The sequence below is a fragment of the Oncorhynchus clarkii genome, chromosome 31 (assembly GCF_045791955.1).
Source record: "Oncorhynchus clarkii lewisi isolate Uvic-CL-2024 chromosome 31, UVic_Ocla_1.0, whole genome shotgun sequence".
NCBI lineage: Eukaryota > Metazoa > Chordata > Actinopteri > Salmoniformes > Salmonidae > Oncorhynchus > Oncorhynchus clarkii.
Genome location: NC_092177.1, coordinates 10462892 through 10482232, shown reverse-complemented (window position 1 = coordinate 10482232; position 19341 = coordinate 10462892). Strand labels below are relative to the sequence as shown.

Genomic DNA, 19341 nt, shown 5'->3' with positions numbered 1-19341 from the left:
TAAAGGGCAAATCCACAGATGAAACAATAAAACGGCCGCCCTGCCTCTGGTTTGGTAAAAAGCTGAGGGAAGGGCCTGGAGAAATGTAACCACTCTCAGATTAATAGACAGTGCTATGCAAGGACTGACGATCCATAATATCAAAAGTATTGTTTTAACAATGATATGAACCTATACAGTGTTTGTTTTTTACATTTACAATGTTTACAAACAGAGAAAAACAAGCTCGCATTTTGGGTTCTGATGGGCTATGACAGGTGAACTAAGCTCATGAGGCATTTATACGTTATATTCTTCAAGAATCAATGTACAGTTGAAGTCGGAAGTTTACATACACCTTAGTTTTTCACAATTCCTGACATTTAATCCCAGTAAAAATTCCCTGTTTTAGGCCAGTTAGGATCACCACTTTATTTTATGAATGTGAAATGTCAGAATAATAGTAGAGAGAATGATTTATTTCAGCTTTTATTTCTTTCATCACATTCCCAGTGGGTTAGAAGTTTACATACATTCAATTAGTATTTGGCAGCATTGCTTTTAAATTGTTTAACTTGGGTCTAACGTTTCAGGTAGCCATCCACAAGCTTCCCAAAATAAGTTGGGTAAATTTTGGCCCCTTCCTCCTGACAGAGCTGGTGTAACTGAGTCAGGTTTGTAGGCCTTCTTGCTCGCACACACTTTTTCAGTTCGGCCCAAACATTTGGGGGAGGCTTTGTGATGGCCACTCCAATACCTTGACTTTGTTGTCCTTTAGTCATTTTGCCAATACATTGGAAGTATGCTTGGGGTCATTGTCCATTTGGAAGACCCATTTGAGACCAAGCTTTAACTTCCTGACTGATGTCTTGGGATGTTGCTTCAATATATCCACATAAGTTCCCTTCCTCATGATGCCATCTATTTTGTGAAGTGCACCAGTCCCTCCTGCAGCAAAGCACCCCCACAACATGATGCTGCCACCCCCGTGCTTCACAGTTGGGATGGTGTTCTTCGGCTTGCAAGCATCCCCCTTTTTCCTCCAATCATAACGATGGTCATTATGGCCAAACAGTTCTATTTCTGTTTCATCAGACCAGAGGACATTTCTCCAAAAAGTACGATCTTTGTCCCCATGTGCAGTTGCAAACCGTAATTTGGCATTTTTATGGCGTTTTTTTTGCTGAGCGGCCTTTCAGGTTATGTCGATATAGGACTCGTTTTACTGTGGATATAGATACTTTTGTACCTGTTTCTTCCAGCATCTTCACAAGGTCCTTTGCTGTTGTTCTGGGATTGATTTGCACTTTTCGCACCAAAGTACGTTCATCTCTAGGAGACAGAACGCATCTCCTTCCTGAGCGGTATGACGGCTGCGTGGTCCCATGGTGTTTATACTTGCATACTATTGTTTGTACAGATGAACGTGGTACCTTCAGGTGTTTGGAAATTGCTCCCAAGGATGAACCAGACGTGTGGAGGTCTACAATTTATTTTCTAAGGTCTTGGATGATTTCTTTTGATTTTCCCATGATGTCAAGCAAATAGGCACTGAGTTTGAAGGTAGGCCTTGAAATACATCCACAGGTACACCTCCAATTGACTCAAATGATGTAAATTAGCCTATCAGAAGCTTCTAAAGCCATGACATAATTTTCTGGAATTGTCCAAGCTGTTTAAAGATATGTAAACTTCTGACCCACTGAACTTGTGATACGGTGAAATAATTTGTCTGTAAACAATTGTTGGAAAAATGCCCACTAAAACTCTGCTGCCACCACCGTCGTAGTTACGCTAGGCTGTGGTTAGCTGACCATGACCGCACTGCCTCTCTATCTCTCTCTCTCTCTCTCTCTCTCTCTCTCTCTCTCCCTCTCTCTCCCTCTCTCTCTCTCTCTCTCCCTCTCTCTCTCTCTCCTAACCAACTTGTCCTAACCAACTTGCAATAAAATCCCCACTTTTATTCCATAGGCTGGGATCCACACTATGCAGCTGTTATTCCATAGGGTTGGATCCACACTATGCAGCTGTTATTCCATAGGCTTGGATCCACACTATGCAGCTGTTATTCTATAGGCTGGGATCCACACTATGCAGCTGTTATTCTATAGGCTTGGATCCACACTATGCAGCTGTTATTCTATAGGCTGGGATCCACACTATACAGCTGTTATTCTATAGGCTGGGATCCACACTATGCAGCTGTTATTCTATAGGCTGGGATCCACACTATACAGCTGTTATTCTATAGGCTGGGATCCACACTATGCAGCTGTTATTCTATAGGCTGGGATCCACACTATGCAGCTGTTGCAAAAAAGCATTTTCCACTGGCTGTCCACTGGTTTAAAAAATAGCTTAAACTCCTTTAATTCAATCATTATTGGGTTCAAATACACCTTTAGATTTGTGAACAGCCATCCACAACAAACACAATCTGTATGGCGCAAATAGCTAAATGAAAGAGCAACGGTGTGATTCACATCAATGCACTATGTAGATATCAATAATAAGTGATTTCTGTCTGTAGACTTCGCCACTGATGTCATCCTTACCTCCAAGCATTTATTCAAGTTGGATCATCTCTGGATGTCGACAGCATCCGTACCACTGGACATATCTTGGAATGTAACCTTTTCCCGCGACCCATCAAACCCTTTTGGTGTGTCCTCATAGTGGTCTCTGACATCATAGTGGTCTCTGACATCATAGTGGTGTCTGACTTGCGGTCAGACTCGCTCAGGTGGAACAAACTTCAATTTATTTGAATGTCATTGAGAAAACAGAGAAGTGTCAAATATTTTTTTTCTCTCAAACCACCTTTCTGAATTTAAAAGTAATCATCGAAGTAATCATCTAGTTTTTGTGTAATCTGATTACCTTTCTGAATTTAAAAGTAATCATCTAGTTTTTCTGTAATCTGATTACCTTTCTGAATTTAAAAGTAATCATCGAAGTAATCATCTAGTTTTTCTGTAATCTGATTACCTTTCTGAATTTAAAAGTAATCATCGAAGTAATCATCTAGTTTTTCTGTAATCTGATTACCTTTCTGAATTTAAAAGTAATCATCTAGTTTTTCTGTAATCTGATTACCTTTCTGAATTTAAAAGTAATCATTGAAGTAATCATCTAGTTTTTCTGTAATCTGATTACCTTTCTGAATTTAAAAGTAATCATCGAAGTAATCATCAAGTTTTTCTGTAATCTGATTACCTTTCTGAATTTAAAAGTAATCATCTAGTTTTTCTGTAATCTGATTACCTTTCTGAATTTAAAAGTAATCATCTAGTTTTTCTGTAATCTGATGACAAGATTTTAGCTGGTAACGTAACGGATTACAGTTACAGTTTATTGTAATCCCTTTGCATGTAAACCCGTTACTCCCCAAACGAAAGATACAGTTTATTGTAATTCCTTTACATGTAAACCCGTTACTCCCCAAACGAAAGATACAGTAGGTTACCATACTGAGAGAACTAGAGACTTGTTGTTAGCATGGAAGGAAGAAGGTAAAACCCTGCTATGTTCTAGGCGTCATCCTGACCAACTGGCCCTCCAAATACACCTCCGCTGTCTTCAACCAGGATCTCAGCGATCACTGCCTCATTGCCTGTATCCGCTACGGAGCCGCAGTCAAACGACAACCCCTCATCACTGTCAAACGCTCCCTAAAACACTTCTGTGAGCAGGCCTTTCTAATCGACCTGGCCCGGGTATCCTGGAAGGACATTGACCTCATCCCGTCAGTTGAGGATGCCTGGTCTTTCTTTAAAAGTAACTTCCTCACCATTTTAGATAAGCATGCTCCGTTCAAAAAATGCAGAACTAAGAACAGATATAGCCCTTGGTTCACTCCAGACCTGACTGCCCTCAACCAGCACAAAAACATCCTGTGGCGGACTGCACTAACATCGAATAGTCCCCGCGATATGCAACTGTTCAGGGAAGTCAGGAACCAATACACACAGTCAGTCAGGAAAGCTAAAGCCAACTTCTTCAGGCAGAAGTTTGCATCCTGTAGCTCCAACTCCAAAAAGTTCTGGGACACTGTGAAGTCCATGGAGAACAAGAGCACCTCCTCCCAGCTGCCCACTGCACTGAGGCTAGGTAACACGGTCACCACCGATAAATCCATGATTATCGAAAACTTCAACAAGCATTTCTCAACGGCTGGCCATGCCTTCCGCCTGGCTACTCCAACCTCGGCCAACAGCTCCCCCCCCCCCCGCAGCTACTCGCCCAAGCCTCTCCAGGTTCTCCTTTACCCAAATCCAGATAGCAGATGTTCTGAAAGAGCTGCAAAACCTGGACCCGTACAAATCAGCTGGGCTTGACAATCTGGACCCTCTATTCCTGAAACTATCCGCCGCCATTGTCGCAACCCCTATTACCAGCCTGTTCAACCTCTCTTTCATATCGTCTGAGATCCCCAAGGATTGGAAAGCTGCCGCAGTCATCCCCCTCTTCAAAGGGGGCGACACCCTGGACCCAAACTGTTACAGACCTATATCCATCCTGCCCTGCCTATCTAAGGTCTTCGAAAGCCAAGTCAACAAACAGGTCACTGACCATCTCGAATCCCACCGTACCTTCTCCGCTGTGCAATCTGGTTTCCGAGCCGGTCACGGGTGTACCTCAGCCACGCTCAAGGTACTAAATGATATCATAACCGCCATCGATAAAAGACAGTACTGTGCAGCCGTCTTCATAGACCTTGCCAAGGCTTTCGACTCTGTCAATCACCGTATTCTTATCGGCAGACTCAGTAGCCTCGGTTTTTCGGATGACTGCCTTGCCTGGTTCACCAATTACTTTGCAGACAGAGTTCAGTGTGTCAAATCGGGGGGCATGCTGTCCGGTCCTCTGGCAGTCTCTATGGGGGTGCCACAGGGTTCAATTCTCGGGCCGACTCTTTTCTCTGTATATATCAATGATGTTTCTCATGCTGCGGGCGATTCCCTGATCCACCTCTACGCAGACGACACCATTCTATATACTTCCGGCCCGTCCTTGGACACTGTGCTATCTAACCTCCAAACGAGCTTCAATGCCATACAGCACTCCTTCCGTGGCCTCCAACTGCTCTTAAACGCTAGTAAAACCGAATGCATGCTTTTCAACCGTTCGCTGCCTGCACCCGCACGCCTGACCAGCATCACCACCCTGGATGGTTCCGACCTTGAATATGTGGACATCTATAAGTACCTAGGTGTCTGGCTAGACTCTAAACTCTCCTTCCAGACCCATATCAAACATCTCCAATCGAAAATCAAATCAAGAGTCGGCTTTCTATTCCGCAACAAAGCCTCCTTCACTTCGCCAAACTTACCCTAGTAAAACTGACTATCCTACCGATCCTCAACTTCGGCGATGTCATCTACAAAATTGCTTCCAACACTCTACTCAGCAAACTGGATGCAGTTTATCACAGTGCCATCCGTTTTGTCACTAAAGCACCTTATACCACCCACCACTGCGACTTGTATGCTCTTGTCGGCTGGCCCTCGCTACATATTCGTCGCCAGACCCACTGGCTCCAGGTCATCTACAAGTCCATGCTAGGTAAAGCTCCGCCTTATCTCTGTTCACTGGTTACGATGGCAACACCCATCCGTAGCACGCGCTCCAGCAGGTGTATCTCACTGATCATCCCTAAAGCCAACACCTCATTTGGCCGCCTTTCGTTCCAGTCCTCTGCTGCCTGTGACTGGAACGAATTGCAAAAATCGCTGAAGTTGGAGACTTTTATCTCCCTCACCAACTTCAAACATCTGCTATCTGAGCAGCTAACCGATCGCTGCAGCTGTACATAGTCTATTGGTAAATAGCCCACCCATTTTCACCTACCTCATCCCCATACTGTTTTTATTTATTTATTTTTCTGCTCTTTTGCACACCAATATCTCTACCTGTACATAACCATCTGATCATTTATCACTCCAGTGTTAATCTGCATAATTGTAATTATTTGCCTACCTTCTCATGCCTTTTGCACACAATGTATATATAGACTCCCCTTTTTTCTACTGTGTTATTGACTTGTTAATTGTTTACTCCATGTGTAACTCTGTGTTGTCTGTTCACACTGCTATGCCTTATCTTGGCCAGGTCGCAGTTGCAAATGAGAACTTGTTCTCAACTAGCCTACCTGGTTAAATAAAGGTGAAAAAATAAATAAAAATAAAAATAAGGGGGAGGGGGGGGGGGTGTTGTTAGCATGGATGGAAGAAGGTAAAACCCTGCTATGTTCTAGGGGGGGGGGGGGGGGGGTGTTGTTAGCATGGATGGAAGAAGGTAAAACCCTGCTATGTTCTAGGGGGGGGGGGGGGGGGGTGTTGTTAGCATGGATGGAAGAAGGTAAAACCCTGCTATGTTCTAGGGGTGGGGGGGGTGGGGAGGGTGTGTGTTGTTAGCATGGATGGAAGAAGGTAAAACCCTACTGTTGTATTCATTCTTCAGTTCTATTTGTGTGTAGTGACGTTGGTAGTCCCTATTAATGACTCAACATTGTAATCTGCAATAGCTGGCCAACTCAGTGGAGCACTAGGGTTTTACCACTGTGTGTGTGTGTGTGTGTGTGTGTGTGTGTGTGTGTGTGTCTGTGTGTGTGTGTGTGTGTGTGTGTGTGTGTGAATTTACCACTCTGGCACTGAGAGAGACCGCATTGTAAAAGTCATCCTGTAAAACCATAACAAGACAAGCATAGCAATGTCAGCCAACCCTACAGTATTGTCAAGAAGGTGCATGCTTGGTAGGCTGATAGGAGCTTAGATATATTTTCAAAGTCAGTATATCATTTTTTTATATAAACAACAACAAAAAATGATCTCCCCTCTCTCTCCCTCTTTCGCGCCGTCATTTCCTGGTCGCAAAAAATTAAAATAGTATGCCTAAATACAGTTTTAAAACAAGCATTCATTTTGTAGAGAATCATTGTACGATCTTAACCGCTGTGAAATATAATTTCCATAACCAAAAATTGTATTTTCAGCTGTTTTGAAGCTGGTGTCCAAAACAGAAAGTAATAGACGAACGTGAAGCATAGACATGGCATAGAAATAGAGCACATAGAACTGATCTGCCGATTCTTAGACTTGCTTTCAATGAGAATGACAGATCTATAACTCACATTTCTATATGAATTTAGTCGGGTCGCTCAGAAAGTTACATATCTTTCCTGCAGTCAAATGACCAAATCACCCTCTAGTGGCCTCATCAGTAGAATGTTATTTTATATCATTTCAAAATTAATAAAAACATAAAATAGGAATCTGGTGATTCTATGTAATAACACAGAGATACACACTGGTAACCCTGTAATAACACAGAGATACACACTGGTAACCCTGTAATAACACAGAGATACCCACTGGTAACCCTGTAATAACACAGAGATACACACTGATAACCCTGTAATAACACACAGATACACACTGATAACCCTGTAATAACACACAGATACACACTGATAACCCTGTAATAACACAGAGATACACACTGGTAACCCTGTAATAACACAGAGATACACACTGATAACCCTGTAATAACACAGAGATACACACTGATAACCCTGTAATAACACACAGATACACACTGATAACCCTGTAATAACACACAGATACACACTGATAACCCTGTAATAACACACAGATACACACTGATAACCCTGTAATAAATCATGATTATTCCCTTTTCCCTGGCAAACTCAGTCAGGGCTCATTGGCAGCTTGCATAAGGCTGCTCTATACAGAGATATTACACTGAGCTACTGTTGTTGTTGTTGCACACAGTGGTGTTTGTGTGTGTATTGCAGACAGTGGTGTGTGTCTGTACTTGTGGGTATGTGAGTGTGTGCATGTGCGTGCATGTGTGTGTCTGTGTGTTGCAGACAATGATTTGTGAGTGTGTGCATGTGTGTGAGTGTGTGTGTGTTGCAGACAGTGACGTGTGTGTGTGTATGTGTGTGTGTGTTGCAGACAGTGGTGTCTGAGTGTGTGAATGTGTGTGAGTGTGTGTGTGTTGCAGACAGTGGCGTGTGTGTGAATGTGTGTGTGTGTGTGTGTGTGTTGCAGACAGTGGTGTTTGAGTGTGTGCATGTGTGTGTGTGTGTGTGTGTGTGTGTTTGTGTGTTGCAGACAGTGGCATGTGTGTGTGTGTGTTTTGCAGACAGTGGCGTGTGTATGTGAGTGTGTGTGTGTGTGTGTGTGAGTGTGTGTGTGTGTGTGTGTGTGTGTTTTGCAGACAGTGGCGTGTGTGTGTATGTGAGTGTGTGTGTGTGTGTTTTGCAGACAGTGGTGTGTGTGTGTATGTGAGGTGTGTGTGTGTGTGTGTGTGTTGCAGACAGTGGTGTCTGAGTGTGTGAATGTGTGTGAGTGTGTGTGTGTTGCAGACAGTGGCGTGTGTGTGTGTATGTGTGTGTGTGTGTGTGTTGCAGACAGTGGCGTGTGTGTGTGTATGTGTGTGTGTTTTGCAGACAGTGGCGTGTGTATGTGAGTGTGTGTGTGTGTGTGTGTGTGTGTGTGTGTGTGTGTGTGTGTGTGTGTGTGTGTGTGTGTGTGTGTGAGTGTGTGATTGTGTGTGTGTGTGTGTGTGTGTGTGTGTGTGTGTGTGTGTGTGTGTGTGTGTGTGTGTGTGTGTGTGTGTGTGTGTGTGTGTGTGTGTGTGTGAATTTACCACTCTGGCACTGAGAGAGACCGCATTGTAAAAGTCATCCTGTAAAACCATAACAAGACAAGCATAGCAATGTCAGCCAACCCTACAGTATTGTCAAGAAGGTGCATGCTTGGTAGGCTGATAGGAGCTTAGATATATTTTCAAAGTCAGTATATCATTTTTTTATATAAACAACAACAAAAAATGATCTCCCCTCTCTCTCCCTCTTTCGCGCCGTCATTTCCTGGTCGCAAAAAATTAAAATAGTATGCCTAAATACAGTTTTAAAACAAGCATTCATTTTGTAGAGAATCATTGTACGATCTTAACCGCTGTGAAATATAATTTCCATAACCAAAAATTGTATTTTCAGCTGTTTTGAAGCTGGTGTCCAAAACAGAAAGTAATAGACGAACGTGAAGCATAGACATAGCATAGAAATAGAGCACATAGAACTGATCTGCCGATTCTTAGACTTGCTTTCAATGAGAATGACAGATCTATAACTCACATTTCTATATGAATTTAGTCGGGTCGCTCAGAAAGTTACATATCTTTCCTGCAGTCAAATGACCAAATCACCCTCTAGTGGCCTCATCAGTGGAATGTTATTTTATATCATTTCAAAATTAATAAAAACATAAAATAGGAATCTGGTGATTCTATGTAATAACACAGAGATACACACTGGTAACCCTGTAATAACACAGAGATACACACTGGTAACCCTGTAATAACATAGAGATACACACTGATAACCCTGTAATAACACAGAAATACACACTGATAACCCTGTAATAACACAGAGATACACACTGGTAACCCTGTAATAACACAGAGATACCCACTGGTAACCCTGTAATAACACAGAGATACACACTGGTAACCCTGTAATAACACAGAGATACACACTGATAACCCTGTAATAACACACATATACACACTGATAACCCTGTAATAACACAGAGATACACACTGATAACCCTGTAATAACACACAGATACACACTGATAAACCTGTAATACAGTTTTTTTCGATTGCTAAACGACAGTGGACACAACTGGAGTCACATGTGCAAAACTCTAACTACAGTCTGCACAGCAGCAGTTCATGTGGACCAAACTCTAGTTCGTTTTTCATTGCTTGAACACAGTTTTCAAAACTCTACACACTTATCCCATGACTTTAACCACAACCTGCACAACACTGTGGATTTACAGCACTTTGTTCAAATGCTAACACACTGCTGTCAAAACTGTGAACCACACATTCAAAACGGAATAGATTTCAGCCTTGTGCCTTTCAAACACTGCTGATTGCAATTTCAGCTGAAAGGCTAAGCAGGTGTCTTGTTTTAGACTTGTTAGTGAACACACACACATATTACAGTATATATAGGTAGAGCTCAGAAAGACTCATTTTGGAAATGGAACAAGGAAGATGGGTTCGTGGAGGGAGAAGGGTGGCAGGGAGAGGGCGGATGCGTGGAGGAAGACAAAGAAGACAAAGAGCTGTTATTTCAGATGAAATAAGGGCTACACTTATAGACCATGTTGTGAACCATGGTCTCTCATTGAGAGAGGCAGGGTTGAGGGTGCAACCCAATCTGCAAAGATCCACAGTGGCATCTGTAATGCGAATTTTCCATCATGCAAACATGTGAGAGTTACATCCTTACAGTAAATGAAAACATTACAGGAATCTATTTTGTATTGCAATTATAGAATATTTACACAGATATATATTACAGTAAGTTTGACTGTAAAATATATTTTTACAACAGGACCCAAAGGCTGCCCCCAACAGGGGGAAGAGGAAAAATATTTTCAGATGCGCAGGAAAATGCTATTGTTGACATGGTTGTTGTCAACAATGCAATAAAACTGCGGGAGATTCAAGATAGAGTGCTGGCTGTTAATGATATATTTGAAAATGTTAATTCTGTCAGCACAACAACTATTGCTCGAGTCCTAAAGAAACACCAAGTTACAATGAAACAGTTATACACTGTACCGTTCGAGAGAAACAGTGAACGGGTAAAAGAGCAAAGATACCAATATGTCCAGGTAAGACGTCTGAGGTTACGTACACAGCTATACAAAATATTTACAGTAAAAAAAAACACTAGCATTTCTACAGTAAAACTGTGCACTTACTGTTTTTCAGAGAGTAATGGAGGTGGAAGCACTGGAAAGACCACATTCATTTGTATTTATCGATGAAGCTGGATTTAACCTTGCCAAAACACGGCGCAGAGGAAGGAATGTTATAGGTCAAAGGGCCACTGTGGAGGTTCCAGGCCAAAGGGGGGGAAATATCACCATGTGTGCTGCAATGGCCAATGATGGTTTGCTTCTCAACACACCACTCATTGGCCCATACAACACAGAAAGGCTTATAGCTTTCCTAGAATAGCTCTATGCTCAGCTAGTGACAGCAGAACAGGGGGAGCCAGTAAGAAACCCCCAAGTTTTTGTCATAGTTTGCGATAACGTTGCTTTTCACCACTCTGCAGCTGTCACAGATTGGTTTGCAGCACATCACAGATTTATGGTTTTGTACCTGCCTGCATATTCACCCTTCCTCAACCCAATAGAGGAGTTTTTCTCTGCCTGGAGGTGAAAAGTGTTTGGTCACCACCCACATGACCAAATGTCTCTTTTGGAAGCCATGCGTGCCAGATGTGAGGACACGAGTCCAGAGGACTGCCAGGGATGGATAAGGCACTCCAGAAGGTTCTTCCCCAGGTGCATGGCAAGAGAAAACATTAGATGTGATGTTGAAGAAAACCTGTGGCCTGATGCTAGAGAGAGGCAGGATTAGCCCCTCAATTATTTGTTCGAATTACAGTATGTACTTTTAGTTTCTACCTTTTTTTTTTATCATTACTGTAATTCGGTAAATTACTACAGACTATTGAAGCAAACTGCTAATTTTCATTTACCTTAAAGAATTGTTATGTTCTAAAAATTGTAATAAATCATGTGAAAGAATGTCACTCTTTTCTTTGAAGAAAATATTACTTTGTATGAAGTCACTGAAATTGTTCAAACTGTAAAGATGAAAAGTTTGTATTTTCTGTATTGGTGTTTGATGCTAGTGTTTTTACTCTCAGTGTGTTCTGAGTGACCGTGTGTGTTATCTCAGTGAGGGTTGTGCATAGTGTTTGGCTGCACTGAGCATGTTTTGAGCCATGTGTTAAGAGTTGTGTTGCTTGGAATGAGTTTTGCAGGTGATGTGAACTGTTTAGCTCAGGTGACTGTTGGTAGTGCAGACTGTAGTTAGAGTTTTGCACATGTGACTCCAGTTGTGCCCACTGTCGTTTAGCAATCGAAAAAAACTGTAACACACAGATACACACTGATAACCCTGTAATAACACACAGATACACACTGATAACCCTGTAATAAATCATGATTATTCCCTTTTCCCTGGCAAACTCAGTCAGGGCTCATTGGCAGCTTGTATAAGGCTGCTCTATACAGAGATATTACACTGAGCTACTGTTGTTGTTGTTGCACACAGTGGTGTTTGTGTATGTATTGCAGACAGTGGTGTGTGTCTGTACTTGTGGGTATGTGAGTGTGTGCATGTGCGTGCATGTGTGTGTCTGTGTGTTGCAGACAATGATTTGTGAGTGTGTGCATGTGTGTGAGTGTGTGTGTGTTGCAGACAGTGACGTGTGTGTGTGTATGTGTGTGTGTGTTGCAGACAGTGGTGTCTGAGTGTGTGAATGTGTGTGAGTGTGTGTGTGTTGCAGACAGTGGCGTGTGTGTGTGTATGTGTGTGTGTGTGTGTGTTGCAGACAGTGGTGTTTGAGTGTGTGCATGTGTGTGTGTGTGTGTGTGTGTGTGTGTGTGTGTGTGTGTTGCAGACAGTGGCGTGTGTGTGTGTGTGTTTTGCAGACAGTGGCGTGTGTATGTGAGTGTGTGTGTGTGTGTGTGTGAGTGTGTGTGTGTGTGTGTGTGTGTGTGTGTTTTGCAGACAGTGGCGTGTGTGTGTATGTGAGTGTGTGTGTGTGTTTTGCAGACAGTGGTGTGTGTGTGTATGTGAGGTGTGTGTGTGTGTGTGTGTTGCAGACAGTGGTGTCTGAGTGTGTGAATGTGTGTGAGTGTGTGTGTGTTGCAGACAGTGGCGTGTGTGTGTGTATGTGTGTGTGTGTGTGTGTTGCAGACAGTGGTGTGTGAGTGTGTGCATGTGTGTATGTGTGTGTGTGTGTGTGTTGCAGACAGTGGCGTGTGTGTGTGTATGTGTGTGTGTTTTGCAGACAGTGGCGTGTGTATGTGAGTGTGTGTGTGTGTGTGTGTGTGTGTGTGTGTGTGTGTGTGTGTGTGTGTGTGAGTGTGTGATTGTGTGTGTGTGTGTGTGTGTGTGTTTTGCAGACAGTGGCGTGTGTGTGTATGTGAGTGTGTGTGTGTGTGTGTGTGTGTGTGTGTGTGTGTGTGTGTGTGTGTGTGTGTGTGTGTGTGTGTGTGTCTGTGTGTGTGTGTGTGTGTGTGTGTGTGTGAATTTACCACTCTGGCACTGAGAGAGACCGCATTGTAAAAGTCATCCTGTAAAACCATAACAAGACAAGCATAGCAATGTCAGCCAACCCTACAGTATTGTCAAGAAGGTGCATGCTTGGTAGGCTGATAGGAGCTTAGATATATTTTCAAAGTCAGTATATCATTTTTTAATATAAACAACAACAAAAAATGATCTCCCCTCTCTCTCCCTCTTTCGCGCCGTCATTTCCTGGTCGCAAAAAATTAAAATAGTATGCCTAAATACAGTTTTAAAACAAGCATTCATTTTGTAGAGAATCATTGTACGATCTTAACCGCTGTGAAATATAATTTCCATAACCAAAAATTGTATTTTCAGCTGTTTTGAAGCTGGTGTCCAAAACAGAAAGTAATAGACGAACGTGAAGCATAGACATAGCATAGAAATAGAGCACATAGAACTGATCTGCCGATTCTTAGACTTGCTTTCAATGAGAATGACAGATCTATAACTCACATTTCTATATGAATTTAGTCGGGTCGCTCAGAAAGTTACATATCTTTCCTGCAGTCAAATGACCAAATCACCCTCTAGTGGCCTCATCAGTGGAATATCATTTCATTTCATCATTTCATTTCAAAATTAATAAAAACATAAAATAGGAATCTGGTGATTCTATGTCAAACGGTATTTCACTCTTCTATGATGTATATAAAGTGTAATATTGGGATGCAAACTCAAACTTGAAAACATTTCATCTCTATATCTGACATGGTACAGGTGTCTTTTAAAAAAACGACCATTACAATGTGTGTGAGGTGTAGACTTTTGTTTCAAAGTAGATTTGTTAAAGACGACGAGAAACACTCTGTGCGACCCTGATTTAATCCACTGCAGGAAAAGGTTAAACTGCAATACGGAACTTTTTGGGTAACATGACCAAATTCACATAGAAATGTTAGTTATAAATCTGTCATTCTCATTGAAAGCAAGGCTAAAAAGCGGTAGATCTGTTCTATGCGCGCTAATTCTATGCTTCCCGTTACTACGTTTTATTTTTGGTTATGGAAAATATATTTCACAGCGGTTTAAATGGTACAATGATTCCCTACACTATACTCGCTTGCTTTGTCACGTAAACTGAAATTAGGTGAACTATTAGAATTTTAGTAATCAGGAAATGGTGTAGTGATTTCTCCATTGTGCACCTTTAAGGTTCTAGACAGCATCTTTAAGGATCTAGATAGCACTTTTTTTCTAAGAGTGTTTGGCCCTCTTTCTCTTTCACTATCTCTCTCTTTCCATCCTTCGGTCCCTCTCTCTCACCCCCTCTCTCACCCTCCCTCCCTGTACCCCCCCCCCAACCCCCCCTCATGGCTACCCCACAGCCCAATCCCTAGGGCTGTGTATGACGGCACACTGACAATAATTTGTCTGTCACAAATGTAAGTGGCCTGTCAGTCTACATGGCTTTCTCCTGACCTCACAACGCTCGTTGTCCCATCTGGCTGTGTGTGCATGTGCGTCTGCCAAGATGACCACGTAGCTCCCAGAATAGAAGTTTCCCATCCCTCTGCATTTCATGGTCGATTTGGTCTATTTGTGTGTGACTGTAAATTATTTGCCCCTCTCGTCTCTCCTCTCTCTCTTCGTCTCATCACGAGTCATTCTTCAAATCTGATTCATGCTTTCTGAGCTGTGTGTATCTGTGTATGTGTCTGTGTGTGTCTGAGCTTGCTGCCTCAGTGTTCAACCAGACATGTTTTGGTCTCCCAGGGTGTCTGAGCTTGCTGAATATGTAAAAACATCCCATCCATAGAGGGATGGATGGTGTGGATGAGGATCATTTATTTAGAAAGAGTTATAGTCAGAAGATGTTCAGTGTGTGTGTGTGTGTGTGTGTGTGTGTGTGTGTGTGTGTGTGTGTGTGTGTGTGTGTGTGTGTCTGAGCAGCAGCTGAGCATACCGCAGCATCCTAGTTCATTACTTCGTTGTCTCTCCCTCCTCCCAAAATAGATCCAGTGAGAAGTAAAAAAGTAGCAATTATTTCACCTCAGTCCTCAGCCTGCCGAGCGAATCTGTGTGTGTGTGTGTATGATGACGTTCGAGAGAGGAGAAATATTTAACTGGTTGTTGTGTTTAATGAGGTTAACGACGGCGCTTTCACAGTGTTGACATGAAGATGCACAGAGATACACACTGGTAACCCTGTAATAACACAGAGATACACACTGATAACCCTGTAATAACACAGAGATACACACTGATAACCCTGTAATAACAGATACACACTGATAACCCTGTAATAACACAGAGATACACACTGATAACCATGTAATAACACAGAGATACACACTGGTAACCCTGTAATAACAGATACACACTGATAACCCTGTAATAACACAGAGATACACACTGGTAACCCTGTAATAACACAGAGATACACACTGGTAACCCTGTAATAACATAGAGATACACACTGATAACCCTGTAATAACACAGAGATACACACTGATAACCCTGTAATAACACAGAGATACACACTGGTAACCCTGTAATAACACAGAGATACCCACTGGTAACCCTGTAATAACACAGAGATACACACTGGTAACCCTGTAATAACACAGAGATACACACTGATAACCCTGTAATAACACACAGATACACACTGATAACCCTGTAATAACACACAGATACACACTGATAACCCTGTAATAACACAGAGATACACACTGGTAACCCTGTAATAACACAGAGATACACACTGATAACCCTGTAATAACACAGAGATACACACTGATAACCCTGTAATAACACACAGATACACACTGATAACCCTGTAATAACACACAGATACACACTGATAACCCTGTAATAACACACAGATACACACTGATAACCCTGTAATAAATCATGATTATTCCCTTTTCCCTGGCAAACTCAGTCAGGGCTCATTGGCAGCTTGTATAAGGCTGCTCTATACAGAGATATTACACTGAGCTACTGTTGTTGTTGTTGCACACAGTGGTGTTTGTGTGTGTATTGCAGACAGTGGTGTGTGTCTGTACTTGTGGGTATGTGAGTGTGTGCATGTGCGTGCATGTGTGTGTCTGTGTGTTGCAGACAATGATTTGTGAGTGTGTGCATGTGTGTGAGTGTGTGTGTGTTGCAGACAGTGACGTGTGTGTGTGTATGTGTGTGTGTGTTGCAGACAGTGGTGTCTGAGTGTGTGAATGTGTGTGAGTGTGTGTGTGTTGCAGACAGTGGCGTGTGTGTGTGTATGTGTGTGTGTGTTGCAGACAGTGGTGTCTGAGTGTGTGAATGTGTGTGAGTGTGTGTGTGTTGCAGACAGTGGCGTGTGTGTGTGTATGTGTGTGTGTGTGTGTGTTGCAGACAGTGGTGTTTGAGTGTGTGCATGTGTGTGTGTGTGTGTGTGTGTGTGTTGCAGACAGTGGCGTGTGTGTGTGTGTGTGTTTTGCAGACAGTGGCGTGTGTATGTGAGTGTGTGTGTGTGTGTGTGTGAGTGTGTGTGTGTGTGTGTGTGTGTGTGTGTGTGTGTTTTGCAGACAGTGGCGTGTGTGTGTATGTGAGTGTGTGTGTGTTTTGCAGACAGTGGTGTGTGTGTGTATGTGAGGTGTGTGTGTGTGTGTGTGTGTGTTGCAGACAGTGGTGTCTGAGTGTGTGAATGTGTGTGAGTGTGTGTGTGTTGCAGACAGTGGCGTGTGTGTGTGTATGTGTGTGTGTGTGTGTGTGTGTTGCAGACAGTGGTGTGTGAGTGTGTGCATGTGTGTATGTGTGTGTGTGTGTGTGTTGCAGACAGTGGCGTGTGTGTGTGTATGTGTGTGTGTTTTGCAGACAGTGGCGTGTGTATGTGAGTGTGTGTGTGTGTGTGTGTGTGTGTGTGTGTGTGTGTGTGAGTGTGTGATTGTGTGTGTGTGTGTGTGTGTGTGTGTGTTTTGCAGACAGTGGCGTGTGTGTGTGTGTGTGTGTGTGTGTGTGTGTGTGTGTGTGTGTGTGTGTGTGTGTGTGTGTGTGTGTGTGTGTGTGTGTGTGTTTTGCAGACTGTGGTTTGGTGTGAGAAGTGAACAGGCCCTGTTGCTACAGAAGGTAGCGGTGGCTAGCGATAGCAGGATGACCATATCGTCTGCTGTGTGTGGGAGTGGTGTGTGTAGTCTGAGGCTGATGCTGCACCTAGAGGATTTTCAACATTAGTGCCACATGCAAATGGAGGAAAATATGTTATGTTATGTTGCTGGGTTGGAAGAGATGCTGTGAGACAGGGGGAGAGGGGAGAGGAGGTGGGGATCCAAACGTGCGTGTGTGTTACTGACAGGAGCATGTTGATTAGTAGGCGATATCACACTGTGAGACGGCCGTTGATCATGTAACCTGAAATCAGCCTGACCATGAATGAGGTCATAGTGTCTCTCTCTCCTGGATCAGACTACAGTATGAGGTCATAGTGTCTCTCTCTCTCTCCTGGATCAGACTACAGTATGAGGTCATAGTGTCTCTCTCTCTCTCCTGGATCAGACTACAGTATGAGGTCATAGTGTCTCTCTCTCCCGGATCAGACTACAGTACCCTGACATCAGAGTAGATCATGGCACTCCTCTACTTGAATGATTGCACTTGACCCTTAACATAATTACTAAAGACATAGAGCTGACATTGTCATGATGTAGAAATACAGCTGTAGTACCAGAATCCCATGTGTTATGTGTTCAACCAAGCAGATATTAGCGATTGAAGATGAATGCCATCTCTATTGGCCTATTGTAGGCTAGAGCCCTACCCATGCCCGCAACGTTCAGGCCCTACCCTATCCAGGCCCGACTGCTTCTGCCAAATTTTTAAGGCCCTGCCCGAAGCCCAAAGTCAGAAATAATTTCCTCCATTAGTAAATCCATTAGCTCTCTGTCTGTCAGCTCACTCTGCATGCACTCTGCTGGTGATGTCTCTGAGTCTGTGAGTATCCGTAGACAGGGCCGGCTCCAGGCATAAGCCAAATAAGCGGTCGCTAGGGGGCCCCCTACTGAGTTTAGGAACTCAGTAGGGGTCTCAACATATTGTTGAGAGTTAGAATAGTAGAATAGTTTGAAAAGTGGGCCCCCATGGATTTTGTTAGTCACTCTCACTCAGATATCGTTAACATGGCATAAGTCGTGGCAAATCTAGCTTAGGGCCCGCAAAAGGCTAGAGCCGACACTGACCATAGCAGGACTGCTCTGCTCAATGAAGACACATGAGATAACAGTTAATTGTTAGCTACTTTCGTCACTCTAAACTCCGACAAAACTAAAGGAACATTATTATTTTCTTAATCAGATATGACTGTACTGTGAGAGAATTGTATTTCTGTGTAAAGTTTCACTTAAGTCACTGGCACGCCCCCATGAACACAGTTAGGACCTGGCTTCATGAAACAGCGTTTTTCTGCTCTTCAGAATGAAACCCGCACCTTGAGAATTTCTCAATAGACCAAAGGTTGCAGACCAGCTTACCTCGATAACGACAGGGCCAAGGTTTGAGACGATTGCTGAATCTTTTAACCATCCCACGTGGTTAAACTCTTAGACTATCGATATCGACAGAATAAGAAGAATAAGAGTCTTTGATATTAATTACTAGTCTGCAGCTAGGAATTCGGTATCATTAAACGTGAAGACCGACAACCGCCAAAACATCTATTGTATAACGACATGAATAAATGTCACTCTGAACTATCCATTCTAACCACGGCAGAGAGAGAGAGAGGGCGGATAGACTCTCCAACAGAAACAAACTTTTCAACAGAGATCCCGACGACACATTGAGCGTAAATATATATATTGATTGCAATTGTTCCTGAATGAGTGAGCGTTCATGTGCAAAGGATTAGCATTTCAATTGTTATAATTATCAACTGTGTGTTGTCTTCTCAGTCAACCCCCACTTCCCTTTTGTCCACCAAGCCGCGACGCCGGTTTATCCCACTAGGGAAACTCCCTTATCATTTCTTTGTAACTATCTACTGTTTGTTTTGCATTTCTGTGAATTACTTAGTTACTAAATAAATGATTTAAGACAATTGATGTATGGATGACTCATAGCGAAGACTGGGTTCGTGCAGATAACCAAGAATTTACAACGTTTGGAATGAGACTAACGTGAGGTAAATAATAATTAATTAATTAATTCGAAGACTAATTGATCAGATATAAAATATCTGAAGAG

General features: G+C 42.8%; 1 protein-coding gene across 1 annotated transcript in view; it reads right to left on the bottom strand.

The window, feature by feature from the left end:
* LOC139391019 (neuroligin-3-like) overlaps nucleotides 1-19341 on the bottom strand; it is a 254404-nt gene that overhangs the window by 29918 nt on the left and 205145 nt on the right. Inside the window, exon 8 of the mRNA XM_071138484.1 lies at nucleotides 5120-5145. Coding sequence (XP_070994585.1) covers nucleotides 5120-5145 — 26 coding nt within the window. The remainder of the gene's footprint in view (nucleotides 1-5119; nucleotides 5146-19341) is intronic.